At 45.1% G+C, this 25,859-nt stretch overlaps 1 protein-coding gene across 2 annotated transcripts in view; it reads left to right on the forward strand.

The window, feature by feature from the left end:
* Positions 1–25,859, forward strand: part of CDK19 (cyclin dependent kinase 19) — a 1,344,771-nt gene that overhangs the window by 654,046 nt on the left and 664,866 nt on the right. For both annotated transcript variants that reach the window (XM_086927380.1, XM_086927381.1), the window contains exon 4: positions 8,033–8,173. In XM_086927380.1, the coding sequence (XP_086783506.1) occupies positions 8,033–8,173 (141 nt within the window). The remainder of the gene's footprint in view (positions 1–8,032; positions 8,174–25,859) is intronic.

Here is a 25,859-nt window from a genome sequence, read left to right on the forward strand (position 1 = left end):
TCTGCCCTTCGTCAGGGGAATCTGTGAGGTAATTAATGATGCAAATTACTAAACAATATAGGCAGGGTATTCACGGCAAAACAGTCAAAGAAGACAGGTATAATTAATATTGATAAACATGATGCTACAAGTCGGTGCTTAGCTAGTAAACCAGGCAGTGAAACGTTGTTAACAAAATGCAAAAAGAATACAACATCCAAAGGATCACGTGAAGAAACCAAAATACAAGCTCCCGTGTTGAAAGAGGAAAAAGCGGTGTTAAAGTGGTTCTAAGTGAAGAATAATAGTAAAACCAAGACTCAGAGGGTAAACAATAGAGCTAGTGTGTATGTAGGTGGTGACAGGTTAGGCAAAAGGAAAAAATTATGTGAGAGTGAAGAAAGCAATAATGAAGGCTTACTGTATATTAACTGAGAGACGCCCATGGTGGGTATGTTAACCTCGAGTCACTATCTTCGAGGAAGATCGTGAAACTGAAAAAAACGGATGGTATGGAAGAGTTGAGAAACGGATGATATGGAAGTTTAAAAGAAAGCGCTAACCTTCTAGTTACAGCATTTACTACTTGAGTTCCGGTAGATAAATCATGCCACGATCCTGTGGTTTATATAAACAAATCACTTCTAAATGGTAAAATCCAATGCACAATCATCTAAGAACAGCACTTGGGGTCCAGCGTGTGTCCTGCATTGTAGGTGGAGTCGGTAACGAGTTGGGTGAGACCAATGTTATTCATGACGTCAAGTAGGCTGGCGGTGTTGGTGTCATTGAGCTCATCGAGGTGGAAATTTAGATCTCCAAGGAAGATGTAGTCTTTGGAGTCAATGGCAAGAGGGTTGATGAAGTCGGGTATGACGGTGCAGAAGCTGGGATGTGGTATAAGTGGTCTGAAGGCGAGGGTGCCTCTGATGATGGTTTTCAATCTGCTTGGAGTGTGAAATTGAGGTGTTCCATGGCTGCATGGTGTCTTTTGTCTCGGTGATGCAGTCGATGTTTTCTTTGTGAATTATGGTGATCCCTCCTCTGGGTTTGTTTGTGCGGTCTTGGTATGTTCTCTTGTATCCATCGGGTGTTGCTGTAGCGATGTAAAGAATGGACGTGGATGTGAGCCAGGTCTCGGTGAGGAAGATGACATCGGTGGTGAGGGTGATGATCGGGTCTCAGATCTTGGTGGCGTGTTTGCAAAAGAACATGTCTTGAGGAGGAGGCGGGCAAGTTGTTGTAAAGAAGGTTCATTACGTTCTTTAGCTCGTATGGTGGTGGACGTCATGTTGGTGGGTGACCTGATGATACAGGAGAAGGAGCAGTGGATCCAGGAGAAAGATCCTACCGTAGATTGTGTGTGTGGGGGGGGTGCGGCAGCTGCGGTTGTCGTGGTATTCGGCATCAGAGTAGCTGCGAGATGTGGGAAAACCAGTGTTCTTGGCGCTAGGCACAGTCCAGGGGCTGACGGGTGTAGACAGCCTTACCTGTGGTGCACAAGCAGCACATGCACTGCCTATGTGCAACTGCGCTGATGCCTCCATTAAGTGGGTCAAGGGAGGAGAGAGGGGGTTTCTGTGTACTGGTGGGAGGGGCTGGCAGGAGGCGGGAAATAGTAGGTTGCAAAACAACAGGGAGAAAAAGGAGGGAACAAAACAAGCGGGCGAAAATGGAGGGAAAAAACAAGACACAGGCAGGTGCGAAAGGGAAAGGCACTAAGGCACAGAAAAAAGGCACAAAAGGCAAAGACCAGAAGTAAAAACAAACCACATGGAGGGGGCAAGAATCCATCTGTTTGGGGGCCGACAGTGAGAGTGAGGGCTGGGCCTGGGGCAACCTTTCATGAATCATTGTGTGGTTAGCATTAGGGGCTTACTTTGGGTAGAAATTTGTGGCATATTATGCTTTTTAAAGTTTCAAAGACCAGTACACCCACGTCTTCTGACTCATACCTTCAGGTTAATAAAGCTTTCACCATCAGGTCCCTGAACGTGTAGCTCTCAGATCTCCAAGCCCTTGCACACCCTTGGATCTCTGTATATCCCCTGTCAGGACTAAAACTCCTGGTCATCCTTAGGGGTTCTCAGTCACTTCTAACCAACATGGTTCCACAGTTTCACACAAATCATGAAGTTTGTAGGCTTCTGCTCACCTCAAGGACACTTGGTTATGTGAATCTTAAGGACATGAGACTCATTCTCCCTATCAGGTGGTCCCTAAACTACCCACTTACCAATAGGTCCCTTAAGCTCATTTCCCCTGTTTGGTCCCCTGAGGGTCCTTCTTAGGCTCAGATCAGAGGCACCAGCTCACTCTTGGGGGCCTTTGGTCCATCTCAGCTTCTGGCCATCCAGTTTCCTTATTTAACTTTAGGCTCAGTAGCTCTTGCTCACTCATATTTAAAATCTTCAAGATACCATCAGTTCACTGAACATGATGTTTACAAGGAGATTTTGCAAAGCTTATATTGCTGTGTAGTTCCCTGGCTGCTTGACACATAGTCATCACCAGATCTCTAAAGTGCCTTGTATTGCACCAATGGCTCATGCAGTTAGTAGCTACGTGCTTTAGCAAACCGTATCATTTTCTGAATACCAACATTCGCCATAGAAGTTCAATGGATTTTGGTATTTGTGAGTACTTTGATTTCTGCAGTCTTCCAAAGGTGATTTGAAGAAGTGGAGGGACCTTGTACTGGCTCTGATAGTGGGCAGACCAGGATCCTGATTTTGAGTGGAGTGGAAATCAAAAAGCCATCTATTTCTGGAGGAAGTATTAAAACCAGAGGAGAATCGACTGGTGGTTTTTCCATTGCTGGGTTCGACTGTGGATTCAGCACTTCCTCTAGGTGTCCGCCAACTTCTAAATCAAGCCATAGACTACTTGACTGTCAGAGAACTAAGGGTTTGTTCATGAGGCATTAATCTACCTGTTCCTTATATTCACTGACCAGGAAACGTCTGAAATCCTCTTCTCCATCAACGCTTTGTTTCATCATTCACAGTACACTCTTTTTCTCCATTTGCCATCACCTTTCTCTCCACTTTTGTTTTCCATCCTTCACTCTCTATACCAGTCTATCAATCAACCATTCTCACCACTAAGTGTTTCTACTCCATTCTTCAGTTTTTCTCTCTGCCCCTCTACCTCTCCTTTCTTTTTTCTCTCCCCTTTCGTCTCAGGATAAAGGGTGAATTTTCTTTTTTACAGCAACACTGCCAAAAAGGTATTTTCCGTGTATTCTTTTCTATTCAGATTATTTTAAATTACAAATGTATTTAAAAGTTTCTGTTCAAAGGCTCACTGTCACCTTCTTAGGCTCGGGATGTAAGAAGGTGTACCACATGAAGGGCCGTCCTAGGACCGTCCAATTGTCATTTTGCAAACAACAAAACAACAACCACTGGGCCTAATATTTGGCCTGCTTAGACTACCACTCACCTGCAGCTGCAGCAATCTGTTGGTTAGAAATCTCAGTTCAGGTATGTGGGGCTGCTTCATCCACAGATGATAAAAACACGGCCCCCTAGCTCTCTTCTGCCACAGGCCCCTCAGGCACCAGCCAATTGCCTGCCTTGCTAATCCGACCTTGGTATTTGCACAAAAACACTAAGTTGTTACAGTTTTTCCTCTTACCAGGGGCAAGGGGCAACTATTTGTGCCCTACTCTGTGGTGGTAGCACCGTATATAGCAAGGTGGCAAAAGACTTGAGCAAGTGTGAGGTTCAGCCACCCATAGGTCCCTAATAGTCCCCCTATATGATATGTTGTGCCTAGAATTACTCTCAAAAGAGAGTAGGTAATTATGACATGGTGATGGTGCATTGTCTTAACCAGGTCCTACCTCTTGCAGAGTGAAGCAAGATCCATCTGGTGCCTTCATACCTGCCCCCTAAGGTTTGTATTCCTATCACTGGTGATCTACAGTGCAGTATTACTTTAAGCATTTTGGTGACTTTTCTGCTATTTACTCTTGGTGAGGATGGTCTATGCCATGGATAGCCCCATTGATTCGGCCTGCAGGTGGCTCGGGCCTTGTGTATTGGCACACCACCCAAACCTCTGGTAACTTTGGACCCAGTACATGCGGCTCCCTGCTTCAGGAACACTCCAAGCATCACCCTTTAGTATCTCAAGATGGGTTTGGCTTCAGGCATACCCGATTGCCTTTCCTGTAAGGAAGGAAGAATAAAGCAATCTTGTGATTCCTCCTGGTTCTCCTAACAGTGGCTTACCCAGGGTCAGACAAAACAGTGCACTTGTAATCACTCTGCAGACTTCGCTTACAAAGAAGGAAAGAAGGAAATAAGTTCTACAGTACAATGCAAATTGTCCTGTTTTTTTTGCTAATTCGCCTACTTAAATGATTCATATGTTAGTTGGTGTACAGATCCTAATGCCAGGGGTATAACACAAGCACCTGTGACACAGGGCGGCTCCCATTTCATGCCCCCTTCCCCCCAATAAGCCAAATGCCAATTCATATGTGTAATAAATGGGAGACTCAGGGGCTCCTCTCACATTCTGCAGGGGGGCCCCATCCTTTTGCCACTGCCTAGTGCATGCATACACCCGAGGTCCAGCAAAGTGGCAAATGGTGGTATTTTGAAGGGTGTAAAGGAAAGAAATAGGAGTGCAGAGAAACTAAGGGCCTGATTTATAAATGGACGGATGGGCTGTTTCGCCTGGGGGACAGAGTACAGGGACCGCCTGCCATATTTATAAATGACCAGCAAGCAGGCAATCATTTGGAACCCGCTGTCAAGGCTGTTCATGCACATGGATTTTGCTGTTTACTGCAGGGCTGTGTTATGCTGACACAGCCCTGCAACACACTGTTTGTTTTGTTTTCAAAATGGATTCTCTTGAAAATAATGTAATGCTCCCCTCGCCACGGGAGTCGTCTTCCAAGGCGAGGGGAGCATTATTACCATTTTACTGTCCTACACTGGGTTTGCCTGGCTGTAACAGACAGTAAAAAAAAAAAAAAGTCTATATGTCCACCCATTCTGATTAGGCGGGCGGACATATAGTCATTTCTCTGAAGGCCCTTACCCCGTTTGGCCGTCTGAGAAGTTTGGCTTTGGCAGTAGGTGAGTAGTCACCACCGTAGCCAAGCATCAAACTCGGGGCTTTATCTTGGCGGTATGTATATACACTCCGTCGCCGAAGTCAGCCACTTAATCAGCACCCAGGGACAGGGATATAAATTAACACTTACATGTGCGAAACGTGTTCTAATTTAGTACTTTATAAAAACAAAACCATACACATCTAAATAAGTTCACTGTGAATACAAAAGCATTGGTTTCGTGGGTTTGTTTAATATATGTATTTAGAGTGCTGTGCACTCCATCTTGTCTGTGAAGCTGCTTCTATTTCTCCCCTTCACCCTTGAGGATTTAGGAGGAAGAGTCAATTCACAGTGGCAACCAGGTGTAGTGAAGGGACTCTTGGGGGCTACGCAAGCTGCTTTAGGCCTCTGTGGATCCGTTTGGCAGAACTAGGGTAAGGGAAATGCGCGAAGTAGCGCCGAATCCGTCACTTCTACACAGCTGTCGTGACCTACATTTCAGGGAATGCAGCGGCCAGGTAACCAACTAGCAGCGCAGCGCCAAAAAACGTGTAGACCCAATCTGAGGCGGGAGTTACTGAAAACGCTGTGAATGAAAGCCGTTTGCTTCATTTAACGTGGTTAGCAGAGAATGAGGATGAAAATGTTCGTGAGGACAACAAGGTGAAAAAATGAAGTCAGAATTCACCCTATTGTTGAAGTAGGTAGAAGGGAGAGAGGAGTTGAGGAAGGTGAAATGGGACGGATGGGGAAGTAATAGGATTGCTTTAAAAAAATACAGGACTGTCTAGGAAGCTACGAAAATGACTGGTTTCTAACCGAGTTCTGAAAGTGAGGAAGGAAGGTTTAGGTCTGAAATTGGTAGTGAGTTCTGTGCTGACATCGCAGCACCAGTAAAGGATCAATTTTTGGTTAAAAAAATGATTTGATATTGGGTTCTTCAGTCCGTAGGACGTTTAGGCTGCACTTCTTCCTTAGTCTTTAATGGATAAGTAAAATATCAGCAAAGTAAGAAGTAATCCTGGTGTATTATCCTAACACAGAGTGAGTGTCTGTACAATTCCTCATGTTGCTTTTGCAATTGTTCATACGCACACATTTTCCATATGGCGCTGGGTGTGGACTGTTGTGATGCCTTCGGAGTTGATGTAGCAGCAAAGACACAATTGCACTCAGTAGGCCCCCTTTTGTATTATTATTTTTGCTGACGTTTTTTACGCGTAGAATTTTACAATATTGTAGAAGGTTTCTGTTTAATTCGGTTATGCATATTGTTGCCTTTGTTGTGTATTAGAGCGCATGCCCTGTTCATCCAGGACTTCATGACTTTGGTATTAGACGCGAGCAATAACAATTTATCACAAGGCACCTTTGATGCTCACTAGTGGAGGCAGGATGAGCCTGCCGGGGGTCACAAGAATGCCTCTTGAGTGCGGCCAGTGCTCCTACTTGCTTTTGGTACCTTGTTGTGAGTGGTAAGTGACAAGTGCACTCACTGGCCCCCATAACCCTGGACTCTGGAGTGATGTAGAACATTTAAAAATGCATCCTGATTTGCAGGTGGGTTCTTAGTATCCTTCAGAATTATTGAGTAAAATGAGGTATTAATAACCCGACCCATGCTTCCCAAAGAAACTGGTGTCAATGCTTTCTTTATGGGAAATGTACGTCTTGCAGTTGCACTACCACACTTAACCCATCTTGTTTTCTGGGGCGGAACGATTATTAGAGAAGCGTCAGGTGCAGTGGAATCGAGCCCCATGGCCTTGAGGGGCACTCTACAATCCAGCATAACAGTCTATTTTTGTGCCTAACCCTTAAGGATGGGCCGCATTTTGCTCCCTATATAAGACCTCTTGTGTCACATAAAACGACTTTATCACAATCCGTTTTACATTTCCAACCAAAGAAACAAAAAAAAATACCTGCAGTGCAAGAAAACGCAGAATGAAAAAGCTCTTCTTATTTTGTGTCGCTTTAAACATGGCAGTGCTTAATTTGAACAGGTGCTTTGGGGTGCTGAGCACCTGCACTTCTTTCACAGGGCCGGGGCTACGATTTCTGGTCTGGCAGGTGGTGGTATCAATATTAATTGCCCAATTTAAAATAAAAAGAACTACATTACTATCATGGTGATGGGCTGGTATGTTTTCATGGGCAGGCATACATCTGTTCAGGCAGGCATGATTGTGTATCATCACTTTAATCATGATGTTGTCACACCTGTCATGAATCCAAGAAGTCATCATTAACAAAGGGCTTGCATTCTGTTCCCCGAGTCTGCTGCACCCTGCCACTGCCTGAGCCTAAGCCTCCCATTGGATAATTGTAGTGGGGGCCTACAGCCCTGCATTGCTACTATCCTCAACGTGCTAGATGTGGTTGTGGCCCACAGCAACTTTTGTGCAATATGGAGTCACCTGCAGTTTCCGTGCTTTGCCTCCAAGCATGCTAATTGCTGAGTGTGCTTGAGCCCAGTAGGTGCAACAGCCATACTCACAACTCACAGGCATTGCAGCATTGCAGCTGGGGACAGTGCTTGTGCTGTGGCAGGCAGGGTCACAGCAAGCTGAGCTGTGGATGCCTATGCCGTGGTCATAACTGGACCAAACTAATTACAGGCAGCCCTGGCTGTGCTCAAGCAGCCTCCTGACCTGCAACAAATCCAGTCAGAACACATTGATAATATGTTCAAGAAAAGCATTTTAATTTGGTGTACATTTTGTTTTCGCACTCATATGACGGTATAGGTAAAGAAGTAAAAAGCATGTCTTAGGGGACAGACAGCAGAGCATGGTTACAGGACTATGCGAGTGTTGAAAGTTGGGCACACCAGAGGTAGAAGTGGGCTGTAGCCTCCTTAACAGCATTTTAAGCCCTGGCACTTTATTTTTATTTTTACAAATTAAGCACTGAAACTTGGCCATTTGAATTAGCAATAACATGTAAAATGTGGATGTGTTTATTTCTCCCCAGCACATCATCAAGTTCCATCGTGCCTCGAAAGCAAATAAAAAGCCAATGCAGTTGCCTCGGTCTATGGTGAAGTCGCTTCTGTACCAGATCCTCGACGGAATCCACTACCTCCACGCAAACTGGGTCCTTCACAGAGACTTGGTAAGTGCGACATAGGCTAGCAAAGCATTCTGGGTATTGGGAACAAACGTATCTAGCTAGGTGCACTTGCATATTGATACACGCGGTTTCCTTTTATTGTGGCTGCTTACTATTGGAAGGCTAAACATGTGAAAACATGTCATGGTTTCCCATTGTTTTTATCTGCAACATCTGAACAGACACAATGACAGCGAATCCGGCGATAGTGCCGGAGGGGCGGCATCAGAAAGCCATTGAGTTCTCTGGCCCGTCGACAATACGAAGCCGTTCTGAAAATAGCTGCACCTAAGAGCCCGCAGCACTTAGCAGATAAGGCGCAGCGCGCGCCGGTTATTGTTCGAGAACACGCCACGTTCACGTCGAAGGCCTGCATAGTCGTTGCGCACGTGCGTGTCTCCTTCATCCCTTGTGTTTCCATGTCCAATTATAATGGGGGTAGCGTTTAGGGGCATTCGTACCATTTCATTGACACCTTTTAATTCGTGTGTCATTTTAAACAACAGGCCTGTTTGTGCAATCTGGTCGGAAGAAGCAGATGTGCCTAGAATGCAGAGGTTGACGGGAAACTACAACATGGCGCCAGATTGTATAGACTTTAAAAGAGCTTGAATGAAAGGGTGAAATGAGATTCATGTCTTCTCGTGAATTACCGTGCTATGTTACATACTTTAATAATAAGTCGTTTGTAAACTGCAAGGCATTTCTTTCTCAGCGCTGGTATTCAACTCAAAAGGGAGTTGAATCACGAGGTTTCTAACCTCTCGGTTTGGAGGTTTCACGCCATTTCAACTAAAAGCCCAATTGCCTGGCCATTTTACTAATCGTCTTGCAGATAGTTGTAGGTTCAGTAGGTTGTATGTCCTGGTTGCTTTTTTCCCCTGTTCTGCTGCAGTTTCAGTAATAATATGCTGGTTCTAGGATTTTTGGGGGCCTGGGCAGAAAGGGAATGGGAGAGCCCCCCTCCCCCCCCTAATTTGCATATGGAGTGACATCACATTAATACTATACATTGACTAAATCCTATGACGTTGTCGAAGCGATTTTGCACGAAGCAACTTTTTAAAACTATGGTAAGTGTAAAATGTTGTGGGTAAAAGAAGATTTAACTCCAGAGGAAGCCAAGTAGTTTATCCAAGATGTAGGTTTATTTGTAGATCAGTACAAGTTCCATGTTAGTTACAGAGGATGGTAATTTAAGGTCCATAGATAGTAAGTAGATAGTCCCACCAGGAGCAAGATGTTAGTAGCTCAGCCCACACTCCTCAACTGTCATTCCACAGACACACAGGCACTCTCACATTCTAAACTCACTGCCATCACGCACTCCAACATTCCACGCAGACACCACACTCACCAGGGCCGGACTGGGAACCAGAACCGGCCCTGGCAAAGTGCTCGGCCGACTGCCCTCCCCCCCTCCCGAGGGGGTGGGGGCACGACCGCGCTCTGTGTCAGGGCCGGTTTTCAGCCGTTTTTGTTACGGGGCCGTTTTTGCAGCATAACGGCCCTGTAACAAAAACGGCCCCCAGGGGCCCAAAACCAGCCCCCAACCATGCGGCCCACCGGGGGATTGCCCGGTGCCCGCAACGGCCAGTCCGGGCCTGACACTCACACTGGCTTGAGCAACTAGAAAGGAGGGGAAACCAGGTACAACATAAATACATTATATTATTCACTCTGGGTGAAAAACTTTGGCCAGGTTTCTACAAAATATATATCTTTACCTCAGTGTTAACATTTCTTCCAGGCTAATACGTTATTATATGTATAGGTATAGTATTGATATAGTGTAAATCAAACACATGCCCCTGCAATGCCCATGGTAGAGGGCCCTCTATTGTACCTCACAGCAATTGTGTAGTGCTGTGAGGCCCAGGGGAGGGCCCTCCGGGAGTGCCCCTCCTTAGGCCTTGCAGTGATGGTGACCAAGACAACAAACAAGGCACCCTCGTGAGCAGCAGAGACAGTGTGACTGCTGTCCCCCCCCCCTCCACGCCCCATACCTTCTGTGCAGGGTGTCAACCTTTACCCCCACCTCCCCATGAAAATCTACCTTGTCCTTTGAAGTGGGAGGTGTGGGGCCGAGCCACACCTGACTGCTAGATAGTGCATCAATGGGGAGGGGAGGGCACAAGAGAAGCACACATTGTGGGCAGAAATGCATGTGAGAAGCGTGCTGTGGGCTGTGACCAACTGATGCAGGCCCCCATGTGGGTACGGTAAAGGTGGGGCCCTGGGCAGCAGCCCACACTGCCCATGACTAGCGCTAGCCCTGCTATGAGGCATGGACTATAGGACTTTGCTTGCTGGTGCTGCATGAATTTGTAGTCGGGGAGAGAGCAGAGAGGGACTTCCCATCAACTCAGTCTTGTGATCACCAGACAGACTGCACTGCATTTATTTTTCAGGGCATGACTGTCCTTTTAGTCCACCGGGCATTTCCCTGGTGGGCTGGAGATGCTGGTGGACTGTTTTGAAAGCCCCGAGACGCTCGGGGTGCCTCCCTCACTCTCCCCAGTCTCCCCCTCCCCCTTTGCACATGAGAAGATGAGAGAGAGAATGTGGATGGATGGATGGATGGTTGGAAAGAGAGAAAGCACGAGAAGATGAAGGGAGCGGGGCAGGTTTGAGCATTTTTTCAGGGCTGCTTTTGGTTCCCCAGTCTGGCCCTATAAGTCTTTGAGTCTGCATCTCTGCAGATGTAGGACTGATCTGTTGGTTATTTAGGCCTCTTAGGTGTTTCAATTCCTCCTTAGCACAATTTAAGAATGTATTTCTTACGACATGTTCTCTGCTTCAGTGCAGTGGTGTAGCGAGCAGGCCCGGACTGGCCATAGCGGGCACTGGGCAATCCCCCGGTGCGCCGCAAGGGTGGGGGCCTGTTTTGAGCCCCTGGGGGCCGATTTTGTTACAGGGCCGTTTTTGCAGCATAGCTGCAAAATCGGCCCTGCAACAAAATCGGCCGAAAACCGGCCCCTGCAAAGCGCTCGGCGGCACCTCCAGCCCCCCCGAGTGGGGAAGGGGGGGGGGGGGGGGGGGTGGGGGGGGCGGCCGAGCACTTTGCCAGGGCCGGTTTTGGTTCCCAATCCGGCCCTGGTAGCGAGGCCTGTTGCCATCCATGGCGGCTCCTGCGTTTGCTGCCCACGGCAGCCGAATTTAAGAGTGTGGGGTGATGTAGATTCCCCAGGGACAGCTGCAAATAAGAGGGGGGTGGGGAGAGGGCACTGCCCCCAAAACTCGTGCCACCCAGGGTGGAACCCCCCCTACGCCACTGCTTCGGTGTACATTACATGCACCCCTGCATAGCTCTTGATCACAATTTATAGGGCAGCTCGAGGCTTTTTACTCCGCCCTTGCAAATGGGGAAAGAGGAGGACCATAGCTCTCTGGCCAGCCCCTTTGTAGAGCACAACAGCATTTCACCCAGCATCCCTCTGCCCATCGATTTAGAAAGATTTTTCAGATTGTGCTCTTCCTTTCTCCTCTCCTTGCTGGTTGTCACTCAATTTTCTGTGGAGATCAAACCAACAACTCAATGAAAATGTATCTATGCTTAAGTTGTTAAATGTGCCACACAGTTGACTAAAATATGAATGCATACATGGTATAAATTTGTTATCACTATTTCTGATGTTGGGAGAGGCCATGATTCACAAGAGACGAAGCCTTGAGTGGGTTGTGATACCCCTCCCCTGTTCTCCCTTTCCTGTACAATGGTAATAAATAGCATATTATTCTCTTCACACCTGCATGGGTCCATTGTGCCATGCTTTTTCTTCAAGTGCATTAGTATTAACACAAGTGTTTCAGCAGCAGCAGAGCACGATCACTCTAGATTTACTTATTATGTGAACAGTGAAGATCCAAGGGAATGTTGGCAAAAAAGCTCCAGATCTTGGAACTCTACAATGGTAATAAAATGTGATTTCACTTTTGCACTGTACTGTCTCTACACTTGCACAAACTAACGTGTTACTGAGCCACACTTATGTTCATTGGTATGACAGGAGCTCCACATGACGCCTCTTCCTGCACACTATCTTTTAGAAGTGTACAGCTTTTTTCCCCTTTCCAAACCAGTGGTAGATTATTAGTGGGGCTTTACAGAGCAGCCCTGCCTCTTATGAGCCACCTCTTCCACCCCCCTTGCCACTACCAGGAGCTGCTAATGAACTAAGCAGTGTTCATGAAAACGCATCTTTTGTGTTTTCATGAACACTGCTAGTGTGCAGGACAGACCTCTCACCCTCTCCAGGCTCCAGATGACAGGAGTAAGGCACGGTCCATGTATAGAGTGCCATTTAAAAACATGTCACTCTACGTAGATGACTGGGTTGTGCATGTCTGAGGCGTGAAATTCAATTGTGATCACCTCACACAGGCACAATCCATTTTATTTAGCAGACATACCACTTATGCCTTGGGTAGCGAGGTTTAGATGCTAAAATGGGCCTATCAGGGTACGCATCAATGTAAATGTAAATGTTGTATTACTTGTATAGCACCCGAATCACCCCACATGGGGTTTCTCCGGCGCTTGTATGAATACCGCTGTGGAACCCTTTCTGGCTTTATCCCTGTGAGGTGCCCACTCCTGGGCACCCCCAAGGTGCAGCCAAGCATCCTAGCGCTGTTGGGACCATTGTGGAGATTAAGCAAGCTATTGCCCAGAGTTGCAGAGTGGGGCCCATGATTAGAATAGGCACCGAGGCGAGATTTATCAGGTCCGAGGAAATTGAGCCCAAGGTACACCGAGGTGGGAATTGAACCCTGGTCCCTGGCCAGACCTCTGCATCTGGGTCTGCTGCTCTAACCATTGAGCCACACTTCTCCACAATGCATCTCTGAAGCCAATGAGGAGTCTCACAGAGCTGCAGTGGCAGGATTCCAAGCACTGTCCCCCAGTTTACTCTTGCAGGACTTCCACACGACTTGCAAAAAAAAGAAATGTTTTTAAAAATCCAACGTAAGGTAGGTAAAGGACCATGGGGCATTATCTGGCATTGGGGGTTGTGGGTAGGGCCTACTTATGGGCCAGACCCTGTATCCAACGCCATGCCATGCACAACAGAAGGCCATGTGTGGTGAGGGTTGGCCATACGTAGGGGGTTGGGCTCAAGGCCTGCCCGCAGGCCATGCCTTGGGCCAACCCTGCGCTGCACACTGCCAAAAGTCATGAACGGCAGGGAGTTGACAGAATGTTTGGCAGCGGACGTATAGTAATTAGATCTCACTTTACGTTTAGAAAAAAACATGGGAATTCACTGAAAAAAAACAAAGTTGAAATTAAAGTTATGAAATCTATGTTGGTGCAAATTTTACTTATGTTGTCGTAAGTAGGGTTCGGAGGAAGAAGGCCATTTGTTGGACTTGGCCCGCTCTGCAGGGTCATCCCCAAATGTTTTATCTTTACCCCTCCTGTTTTTTTACCCGTTTTTGCTGCCTTTTTGGACATTGTGCTCTTAATCACTGGTAACCAGTGCTACAGTGCTTGTGCTCTCCCCTTTAACTATAGTAAAATTGGCTTACACCTGAATGGCATATTTAATATACTTATAAGTCTCTTGTAAAATGGTAAACCATACATATACCCAGTAAATTGAATGCTAATTGTGGGCCTACAGCACTTATTGTGCAATCCACTTAAGTAGGCCCATCAAGCATGTCTCAGACCAGCCACTGCTGCTTGCTAGCAGTTTTAAGCTGCCAATTTAACTTGGCAATATAATGCCTTGCCAAGTCTAAAACTCCTATTTAAACACATATAAGTCAACCTTAAGGTAGGACCTAAACAGCCCATAGAGCAGGGTGCAATGTTATTAAAAAGTTGGACATATACTTTTAAGTTTTACATGTCTTAGTACTGAAAAACGAATACATTTGCTTTTCACTACTATGAGGCCTACCTCTTCCATAGGATAACATTGGGTTACCTTATTATACTTAATAAGTGCTAACGTTTGATTGTACGCTGGTAGGAAAGTCAAGTATGGTGTTTGAGGAATTCTAATTTAAATTCCTCTTTAATGGTAAAGATGGATTTTAAGTCACAATTCTGAAAATACCACCTTTAGAAAGTTATCCTTTTCTTGTCCTAACCATTTGGTGCATGCAGCCTCCTCCTGGGTCCCGTGACTAGGTGTATTTGTCAGTTGGCCTTTGTGTATTCCTCCCAGACATCATCACAGTAGTTTGTCTGGGTGTTGGCAGGATGGGCCTTCCCTGACTTGATAGGGGAGCGGAGGTGTCACTTACCACATTTGCACATGAAAAGCACTGGCTCAGCTCTCACACAAATGACTTCACACTTGCCTATTGTGCCCACAGACAGGTTGGGGCCAGGGTAGGGAAACAGGAAATTCCAGACACCTCTGTAGGGGGAAATTCTAGAAGTTTTTCCCACTTCAAAGTGGAACCCTCAGACCAAGACTTCAGATCGCTTCTGGACCTGTGGAAGACACAGAGGAAGGGTTGGTCTGCTGCAAGAAGGTCCGCTCTTCTGCCCTGCTACCTGAGTAAGGAGGATTGGACCTGCACCTTGAACCTAGGACCACCAGAGTGACTCCAATGGATAGTTGGCTTTCCTACTGATCAGAGCCTCAGGGGCAGAAAAGGCTCCAACCATGTTGAACCCAGCACCTGGACTCTGCCTTCTATGAGTCCTAATCCCAAAGTGGTGTCTCTCCAGTCCTGGAACCATGGAAGTGGTTGTAAAGGTGCTCTGCCAGCCCAGTTGTGTTCCCTATCAGAACTTACTCAGCACGATGCAACCCGATGCAGCCCACGCAGCTCCTCATTGAAATCAACGCAGCATGAGGCAACTCGATGCGGCCCTCGCATTGCAGCATTCGCAGCTTCTTATTGGAACTGATACAGCGCGAGGTAACTCGACGCAAAACCTCACACAGCTCCGTGGAACTGCTGCTGCACGGTGCAACAGGCCCAGAGGGCTTTGCTGGTTAAAACATTTTAATTTTCCCATTCATAGAGATTCCTGTCAAAAAACAACTTCAATTACCCTCTGACCAATCAGTATCCGATTTTGTGTGGATCTTATCGGATACAGTTTGGCTGACATGGTACTCTATAGCAAATGCGAAGGAGTACCATGTCTTCCAAATTGCCGATCTGCCCTTCCTATTTAGGGTCATGAGGACTTCTACTTTTCCATCATAAAGCCTTTGTGTGCTCCATTGATGGAAAGCTTCTTCGGACAGAGTAGGGGCTGTCAGAGGAAGGGCATAACACCACACACCATATTTAGGGCAAATGGCGTGATAGCCTTTTTTTCGGTCTGTCACTGCCAAGAAAAACCTGAGCGAGATGGACAGAAAAAAACAAGTTATAACATTTTCACAGCCACAGAAAGCACTCCCTGGGTGTGGTGGTCTTTCGGTTTTGTTTTTCAATAACCAACAGCTACTTTGGGACTTTGTTTTTGCAAAGCAAAAGCTTTGTAAACATTTGGAGGACAGGACCTTGACAGGAAACATTAGGACGGCGGATCCTATAAAATTACAGAATGCCATTGGGTCAGCAGTGATCTCTAAATTTGGTGAACAGTAGTCTGTCAGGGTGGCAAACTAAATGCCCTTCCCCAACCTTATGACCAAAGTACTGGCTGCCAAACTTTAACTCTAAGTCAGAAGGTCAAATCCTTGAATGGGATGACCTACTTGATGTATATGACCTACATGCCATCACAATCAGCCTGACATCATGTTTCATTCCTGATCAACTGTGAACAGTGACTTCTGCTTAAGGCCTTACTTTTTTCTCTAAAGCTTTATCAATACACATCTCTGGTTCCCCTTATTGGATTCAGATCTTTTTTGTTTCATTAGATGATTTTACTTCTAGAAATGTGTTTTGTTATTTTTATTGTATTGTATTTTGGCTATATAATTGTATTGATACATCTAAATTCTTGATACATTTGTAAATTAATTCTTTCTGCCTTGTGCTATAACTGCCAGCAGTTGAGCCCATGATCTTTATTGAACTTGAGTATTGGACCTGGCAAGATTTTGGACTCATTACTTGGGAAGGACTCACATTCTCACCAACTAATTACCCATTTACATTACATTGGAGTTCAGCAGTAGGACGCAGACTTGTGTTTTGACAGCAAAAATGGATCATTGATTTTATTTAACATAATGTTCTCCTTTGAGTGGAGTGAGACAGCTCATATACTGCATCTGGGGCAGTGCGCTACCTCAGGCAGGTAGTAAAATAGTGGATAGGAACACTTAGGTAGACCCATGCAGTTCTCTGAAGGGTCCTATCCTTAGGGTACATAGACCCAGAAGGTAAGGGATAGGAGGCGGTTGTCACCTACAATGGGAGTGCCAGGGATTATCTGCAGTTAAAGACGAGGAACAAAAACTGGCATGGGCGAGGCTGCTTCTGACCTGAGGTTGCTGCCTGTACTGTCAGAGACAAGAGACGGGGACTTGGATCAGGCAGACTCTTGCAGTACACAGCAGAGTTTGTCACCCTTGAGGAGGACTCTGGGTCCACCATTAAAGACCTGAAGTACTAGGTCAATGTTCAGTCCTAGAGTATCACCCCTGAGGTGGTAGAAGTGAGAGCGGAAGGACACTGTCTACAAACTAAGGATGTACCCCTCAGTTTGAGAAACCTAAATCGACAAAGAGACCTCAGGAGCAAGTTGAAGACACTATGCCAACCCATAATCTGAAAATGAGACCTACCTGAGGCACTGGATTGAAGCATCTACCTGTCAGTGGATGGCCAGTTTTCAGATTTCCTGATACTTACAGCTGTCAGTGGACTCTGTTGAGTGCTTTGATTTTGGGCAGAGCCGGCCCAAAACTGGGGGCAGATGTCAGCAGGATAGGTAGTATCACCTTGGCGGTTACATTGGTTCTGTTCACATGCTTTGATACATTTGTGGGAAGGGAAGATTAGGGACAGGACCCGGTTGGGTAAGGATAGTGTTTGGGGTGAGCTTGAGAGAGTGGCAGTACTGTCAATGCCACACATTGTGGGACAGTACAAAACTGCTGAGGTTTTTTCTCTTCCTATTCAAAGTGGATGTCTGGAAGGACTTGACAGTAAAATGTGAGTCTGGAACTGACCATGTCAATCTAGATGTCTATTCCACCTGTGTTCTTCTCAGACAATGAGAAGAACTGCCTAGGGAATTACTAAATTGTTACTTGAATTTTAGCTAAAGAGGTGAAGCAGTGTGGTGAAACCTCTCTTTTTGTGTAGTCAGCCATATTTGGTTTGCGGACTGGTATTGCTGGATTGTGAATTCCACTCTGGGGGGAATTCTAACCCGCTCCCAATGTGTGTGCCCTCACTCTTGAAACATGATGAAATTGACGGATTCCCAATTGCCATATTTGCCTTTCCTGTAAAGCAGTAGTATATGGTGCAGGAAATACAGCAATGGCATGGATTTAGTTAAATGTCACCTATAAATCTATTGTGCCATTCACTAGGCTGACAAGGAAAACATGTCTTAAGGCCTACATATATAGCTTGAATGCTTCAGTTTTCAAACCTGCAGACACATCTGTCAAAATAGCAATTTTTTCAATATAAACCGGCATACTTATTCATTTTAGGTTTGTCACCCCTATGAAAGTGTTTTAACCAACGCATAGCGTGCCAACGTCATTACACTGAAAGTTAAATGTGCTCGGAGGGCTGTTTCAAAATGAGCATGCCAATGCCCTCACCCACCAAAACAAAAAGGACACTCTGGGGGTGTAACGACCGGATTTTCTGCCTAGATGGAATCAGCTCCTAGGAGCCCCTCTAATCCAGCCGGAACGTAATCACCTCCCTCCTTAGAACGTATTTACAATGGGTACGGATATATGTATGTACATTTTGTACCTAAGGATGGGGAAATAGCAATAAACATGCGTAGGTTTTCTGCAATATCCTATTCATATCAACTAGTCTCGCGGCCACTTAGACCCAGACTAATCTACCCTGGGGCAGATCTGCTCACTCGACACACAATCCGGCGTGTCTACACACGGGCTTGCAGTCCCAGTGCTCTCACTAACACACGGTTCACAATCCGGCGAACCTACGCACCGTATCCCTCCGGTGGTCTCATTCACACACGGTTCACAATCCGGCGAACCTACGCACCGTATCCCTCCGGTGCTCTCATTAACGCCGTATACCAACGACGATCACTTTCCTATGAATACTTATGGAAGAAATCTCTCATTTGTCTACTCGGGATAAAACTACGATAATAGAAATTGGTATGGTTTTCCGAATTATAATATGTACCTTCTGCTCCTGGCATCAAAGGTCCCCTCGCTTCCTACTTATTTGGTCACTCCTTACCTGATCGGGATTTCACATCCGTTCATGCAAACAATGCTCAACTAGAAGAACAGGTTACCATGATTGAACAAGAATACAAGGCACATGTCGGTTCACTAGGAACTAGGGTGTTTTATTACAATAAAAATAAACACAACACTACACAATATATATGCTGCAAAGAAAAGTAAAGGTTAGAGTGCGCGCTTATCAAGGAAAGGGCAGAGATCACCTGGTTAATATGAAGTCGGGGCTCGGCAGTCATCTAGGTTCCCGTCTCGTCTCTGTGTCTTGGCTCGTCTCGGACTCACACCTCAGCAGTCACAGGTACACGTCTGCACCGCTATGCTCAATCTCCTCTGCTTCCCTCCAAGTCACTGGAACCTTGCTCGCTAGTAGCTACCGTCTCTCTCTATCTGTCTCTGTGCGCTCCGCGCTATTTCTCCTTCAGTCTTTCTCAGAGAGTCTCGGTGTTGGAATCTTTCTCGGACTTCAAAATGGCGATTGTCTGCCTTGAAAATAATTAATGGCTTAGATGCTAACGGCTAGCTGCCGCCTACAGACTAGCTGACTCATTGCCTAACACTTTCGCTAATATCAAAGCCTGTCCCTTCATGGAAAGTTACGGCCAGTTACCTGCCGCCCACCAAATTCTTGTACCTCCCCGTACCAAGGACACGTTCCCAGCCGGCCAGCCTGAAGTTGTGTCTTCGGAGTGGAGAAAAATACAGTCTTTCGATAAGGGCCAGCCTGAACCGGTTCTCTCCAAGCGAACAACACCTTGAAACTAAAACATTACACTTGACCTAGAAAGCCTCTCAAGCTACCGGGCAGAGAGCAAGATGGAGTCTGTCCCGTTTAAGGCCTACAAGGCCCAAAATACGCATAACTCCATGGAAGATATACTAACACTCTTGCAAAAGGATGGATCATCACTAATACTTATATATCTATCCCCTAGCTTAAGTTTATAAGCCCTGATCTAAAGAAAAGGGTACGAAAATGCACTACTGTGCCTCATGGATAGGTCCTACTTATAGTCCTAATCCCTATACTGTAAGGGTAATAGACTGGAGTCATCCTCCATCATTCTCCCTCTAAAAAGGGCCGGAAAAAGTCGGTCATTACACTTCACCCTTGACTCCAGTCTATTAACCATGTTCTATATAGAACTAACATCAGTGGAAGAATAATAAGAAACAAAATTAACTGATCTATGTCTCTTGCCAAATCTACAATATTGGAGTAGAGAAGGAATGCACTGAATAAAGCAGCAAATGGCCACTAAAATACAAATAGAAACAATAAAACCCCCTAAAATCTGTCGTAAAGAATGCAAGTCAGGTAACCAATTAAAGAGCCAGTCGAACCAGCCCTGATCAATATGTTGTCTAACTTCTGCAGTCAAGTCGTGGAGTTTGTCAATATGGGCTTGGATCGATTTAGAGTGGTCAGATAAGTTGAAGCAGCAAAGACCTTCAAAGTCAGAACAATCATGTCCATGTTTTAACAGGAGATAGTCAATCGCTGCGCGATTTTGCAAAATAGCTCGACGTTCACCCTGGGCATCTAATAACAGGTCAGATAATACAGTAGAAGTCTGATTAATGGATTTAACCATCCAGCAGGCCATCTTGCCAATCGTTTTAGCATTATAAACGGCTAACGCCGGGACACCAATAATAGAAAAAGCTAAACCAAGGTATTCAGATTTAGAGTAAAGGTGTACGGAGGAATCACAGTCTTCATGTAATGACATAGAGTCTCGTACCACACGGGAATGGGAACCAGGGTGTGAGGAAAACATTAATAAACTTAATCTGGTAATAGCACATGGACCTCCAGAAATATTAGCGGGAATATAGGGCCAGGAGGAATTCCCGCATGAGAACAGCCATCCAGAGAGCAGCAACATTGCACGGTAATAACTAGGAGCAACTAATAAACGTTTACATGTCATATTGTTTTTGACAGAAACACATGAATTTGGAAGTCTTTGTAAACACAGCAATCGTTGATGAGCTGAAAAAGAAGTGGCAGCCTGCAATTTCAATTTAATACATTCTGTGATTGCCTTGGGATCACATGTTAAAATGAAGCATAAATCACCCTGCGAAATATTGTAGGTAATAATTCGGGAATGAATAGGGGGAACGGAGTCAGAAAGGATGGTACATAAAGGGCAAAATTCGTGGGCCGCAAAATCGCCCAGAATGATATTGGGTCGGGCACTTGAGATATTGAAAATATGTCGCAAAGTCTCAGTGGAAGCAGGGACAGCAACCAAACAGGTCGCCAGAATGTCAGTCACAGACCTCATGGGAGTGAGGCAGAAATGTGGAGAGTTAGTCACTCTTTTCGCCAAGGTAATCCAGAAATTGGCCGAAGAATCCCACGCAGCGAAGGAACGCGGAACTCGGGTTCTCCAATCAACCGAAGTCAGTGGGTTCTCTCCTCTCCCGGCGTAGCAGACCAAAAGGAGTCCAACGCCGGCACATCCTGCAGCAGCAGTCCAGAGAATGATCTGAAAGAATACAAACACAGGCCTTAATCATTCTCGTAAGTAACATTTGTCAGCTGGGACAGCTTCCCAGCTATCTTTCCCTGGCCTCATCACCAAAACGGTGTTGTCATGACCAGTCGCAATAACTTCAGCCTGTTCAGGGGGATGTTTAGGCGATTGCACCCATATTTTAGCTCCAGGAATATCAGACGATCGAAGCCTTTTTGGCCTCGCACTGTTAGCAAAGTCGGGGCAGTGCCTTTCTTAATCTCACCACTGAAGACAGGCATAATCAGTAACTGGGCAACACGGTCAGACTTTTTGATGGATAAATCAATCTCACTGCTATTAAGCAAGAGAACTTTAATCTCTCCCTGATAATCACTGTCAATTACTCCTCCGAGAACTTGAATACCTTTCAAGGCAAGGCCTGATCTATGGGCAATCAGTCCAAAGCTACCGGCAGGTATACAGACACCAACGCCGGTTTCAACAATGATTCGGTCTCTACCTTTTAGGACAGCATCATTCATAGCATGCAGGTCCAAGCCTGCGGAACCTGGGGTTGCTCTGCATGGAGCCAAAGCTCCGGGGGTAATTTCCCAGTACATAACAGTATTAAAAAGGGTATTGGGTTTCGCATCAACAGTTGGAGGAAACAAACACATTAAAGGAGATTCAGCATGCAACAAGGGACGATTGTTTAAAATCAATAATGCCTGGAACAAAAAATCTCTCCAATTTTTGTAATGTTCATCAGTCAATTTACGCAATTGTTCTTTTAGCAAACCATTCATTCTCTCAATCAGTCCCGAAGCCTGTGGATAATATGGAATGTGAAACACCCATTCGATGTTATTTTCCACACAGAATTCCTGCACCAATCTTCCACGGAAATGGGATGCGTTATCAGATTGAATTTGAAATGGAACACCATAATATAATATGAGTAGTTCCAATGTTTTAATGGTATTGATTTGGGTAGCATGTTTACAAGGGAAAGCAACCAGAAGGCCACTATAAGTATCAACAGCTGTACAAACATACTGGCAGTTTTTGCTCATAGGGAGCGGGCCAATATAATCAATCTGCCAAATTTGAGCGGGCAATTTTCCTCGATGTAAATGGCCTCGAACAATATGAGGCACTTTTCTCTTTCTAGAATGCTGACAAATGGGACAATGCAGAATGACATCTTTAATCAAGGTTAAAGGAATATGAATTCCTCGATCGGCAGCCCACCTGCTAGTGGCTCTCTCTCCAAAATGTCCCGCTTTCTGGTGGGCCCATTTCGCCAATCCCGCCAAATCAGAATCTTGCATGTCCACCACTGCCTCAGCAATTTTAGACTTTTCATCTGCAATATTATGAAAGAATTTGTCAAGGGAGTCTATCGGGGTGTGAACATCTACGTGAAAGATTGTCACAGTACTCTGTGGGAGCAACTCCCAAATTTCTTGCCATAGTTCTTTTCCCCACAGTTCTTTTGAATGCAATTCCCAATTATGAGAATGCCATGTTGGTAACCATACCGCCAGTCCATTAGCAGTGGACCAGGAATCAGTGAAAATATGACATGTGCCAGGTAGTTCCTGTTTCAAAACCTGGTAAACTGCATACAATTCAGCATATTGACTACTTTTTCCATCACCAGTTGTACTCAATAATTTCTGCGTGATCGGATTATAGGACACTGCCTTCCAGTGCCGTTTCTCACCAATGAACCTCGCTGAACCATCCGTAAACCACACATGTTTTCTATCCTCCGCGGACAGATCATCAAATGATTTACCCCACTTGACAGGAGATTCCTGTACTACAGGCACAGAACAATCACTTCCAGTCTCATTCGATGGCGCCTGCGCCACTCGCTCATGCAACACTGCCACACCTTTCGGACCCACACGTGCCCTGTCCTGAATGTACCATTTCCATTTAATAGCAAAAATTCAGAATTCCTTCTCCTGGATTCACTATTTATCAAATCTTTAATTAGTCATGGGGTCTTCCCTAGAGAAGCAAGGGGGTTTGTAGTGTTACAGTAGTTACCAAATTTACACTTCAATGAAAATGGTGCCCATAGGTATCAGCAAAAACATGAAACAATAGTGTTGTTGTATAAAAATATTGATCAATTATACAATGGTTTTTGTTAAAAATTACTATGTCCCAGTAATTTTTAACAAAAACCATTGTATAATTGACAGTATGATGTTTTAATAATAATCTTTTTTAAAATGATGAATGTTTTTTGCGTTTGTAAAAACCTAGAATAAATTTGTAATTTTGTACATGTTGTGACTTATTATAAATTGTTTGCATTATGTTTTTTAAATAAATAATTGATCAATATTTTTATACAACAACACTATTGTTTCATGTTTTGCTGATACCTATGGGCACCATTTTCATTGAAGTGTAAATTTGGTAACTACTGTAACACTACAAACCCCCTTGCTTCTCTAGGGAAGACCCCATGACTAATTAAAGATTTGATAAATAGTGAATCCAGGAGAAGGAATTCTGAATTTTTGCTATTGTTGACCCAATCCTTTTCCTGATAGAAAGGGTAGCTCCCAAACAACCTATTCCATTTCCATTTAATCACACTCGCCTCTTGAGCATGTCCAATCCGATGGGATTTTGGCGAACTCAAAACCCACTGCATAATAGGAATCTCAGGTCTCAAAATCACAGCATGACCTAGGGTCAATTGCTCGGTATCCACCAGAGCCCAGTAACATGCAAGCAATTGTTTTTCAAAAGGTGTATAACGTTCACCAGCCTCAGGTAACTTCTTAGTCCAAAAACCTAATGGCACTTTTTGTCTGCCCTGTTTTTGCCATAGACTCCAATTGGCATACGGACCTTCCACAGACACATTTAAATCCACATCGCCCTCGCCCACAGGCCACAAATCCAAGGCGTACTGAATCGCTTCTTTCGCCAAATTAAATGCATTCTGTTGTGGTTCACCCCATTCAAACGCATTCTTTTTACCAGTGACTCGATATAAGGGAGCCAAAATCTGACTCAAATGGGGAATATGCTGACGCCAAAAACCAAACAAGCCAATGAAACTCTGAGCCTCTTTTCTATTCCTTGGAACTGCAAAATCTAAAATTTTCCGCTTTACCTGTGGGATCACTTCTCTGTGACCTTCATGCCAATTAATGCCTAAAAATTTAACATTTTGGGATGGGCCTTGTAATTTATCAGGATTGATTTCCCAACCTTTTGCTCGTAAACAATCAAGGATCTGGTCTAAATGGGACTGGACCTGATCTTGCGTCTCACCTTGAATCAAAATGTCATCAATATAACGACACACCTGTATTTGTGGATATACGGGCACCTCAGACAAATGCTCCGCCACCAGCCGGTGACAGATCGTAGGACTATGTACATAACCTTGAGGAAGACTCCTAAACGTCATTTGACGTCCATTCCAGGTAAAACTGAATTGTTCCTGACACTCGGGGGCAATTGGAATGGAAAAGAAAACATTAGCAATATCAATGGACGCATACCATGTACCTGGATGCTTCTGAATTCTCTGAATCAAAGTAACAATGTCTGGCACTGCAACAGCTAAACGAGGTGTATGTTTGTTCAACTCTCGATAATCAACAGTCATGCGCCAAGAACCATCACTCTTGCGCACGGGCCAAACGGGATTATTCCAAGCAGACGTGACCGGAGTTATAACTCCTGCATCAACCAAATCCTGAATTGTGGCACTAATTTCTTCATGACCACCTGGAATACGATATTGTTTCTGAGAAACTACTTTCGTAGCTTGAGGAATTTTAATGGGGGGCATCCGTAAACAGCCAACCCGTACTGGTCTGGACGAAATGTAATGCATGGTTCCAAATTGATAACAACCATCATCCAAATGCAAAGTCATTCCTTTCAAAATATCAATTCCAATTATATACTCCAAAAGTGGTACAACTAACACAGAATATTCTTTACGGAGAATCCTACCAATTTTCATCTCAAGTGTAGTTTGCACTGCGGGGGTCTCTTTTCCACCTAAACCAGTAATGGTGAAGAATTGTCCTTTAAATTTCTTTGATTTACCATGAATTAAAGTGGCCTCCGCTCCTGTATCTACTAATGCTCGGGCCCTTTGGATATTACGATGTTTCCAAAAAATCTCAATATCTACTAGGGTCTGATGTCTCTGTGAGCCCACCTGCGTACTGGAGCTTGACCTATTTCCTAGTCATTTTTACTGCGTTCTGTCAACCAAGACAAATCAGGATAAATGCTCTCAGGTTTCTTGGGTATCAAAATGTCCTGTTCATATCCATCTCCATTACGAAATGGATTTTTGTCATTTTCATAGTACTGTGAATTACGATCAGAAAGCCTGTGACGATCCTCCCTTCTCCTCAGCTCAGGGGAATAATCTCTCTCATCTCTATTTCGGTTGGAAGCACGATCATCTCTCCCCCTTTCTTTTTCCCCCTCTCTCACTCTCACATTGTCACGACGAGGGGACACATCACGGTCATAGCGCCGGTCACCACGGCGATCAGAATCCACACGGTGCCTCTCATCACCACTGTCATCAGAACCATGGTCACAATCATTCTTCCGCACACGACGGGCACCCTCCTTCCGATCCAAACCACGCTTACGAAATATCTCCCACAAGCGATTATTAGGTTCGCCATCAATGTCCTCCCTTTTCACACCATCAGCCAAAAGTGCAAGAAACATATCACGTCTAGAGAATTTATAATCCCCAGCAGTACGACCCTCAGGTCGAGATTGTCTCTCAGGTTTAAACCATTCCCCCAACTCACCAAGCTGACGAACAGATTCAAGCACCGTAGACAAAGGATTGCCAGT

Source organism: Lissotriton vulgaris, chromosome 6, assembly GCF_964263255.1.
Source record: "Lissotriton vulgaris chromosome 6, aLisVul1.2, whole genome shotgun sequence".
Lineage (NCBI taxonomy): Eukaryota > Metazoa > Chordata > Amphibia > Caudata > Salamandridae > Lissotriton > Lissotriton vulgaris.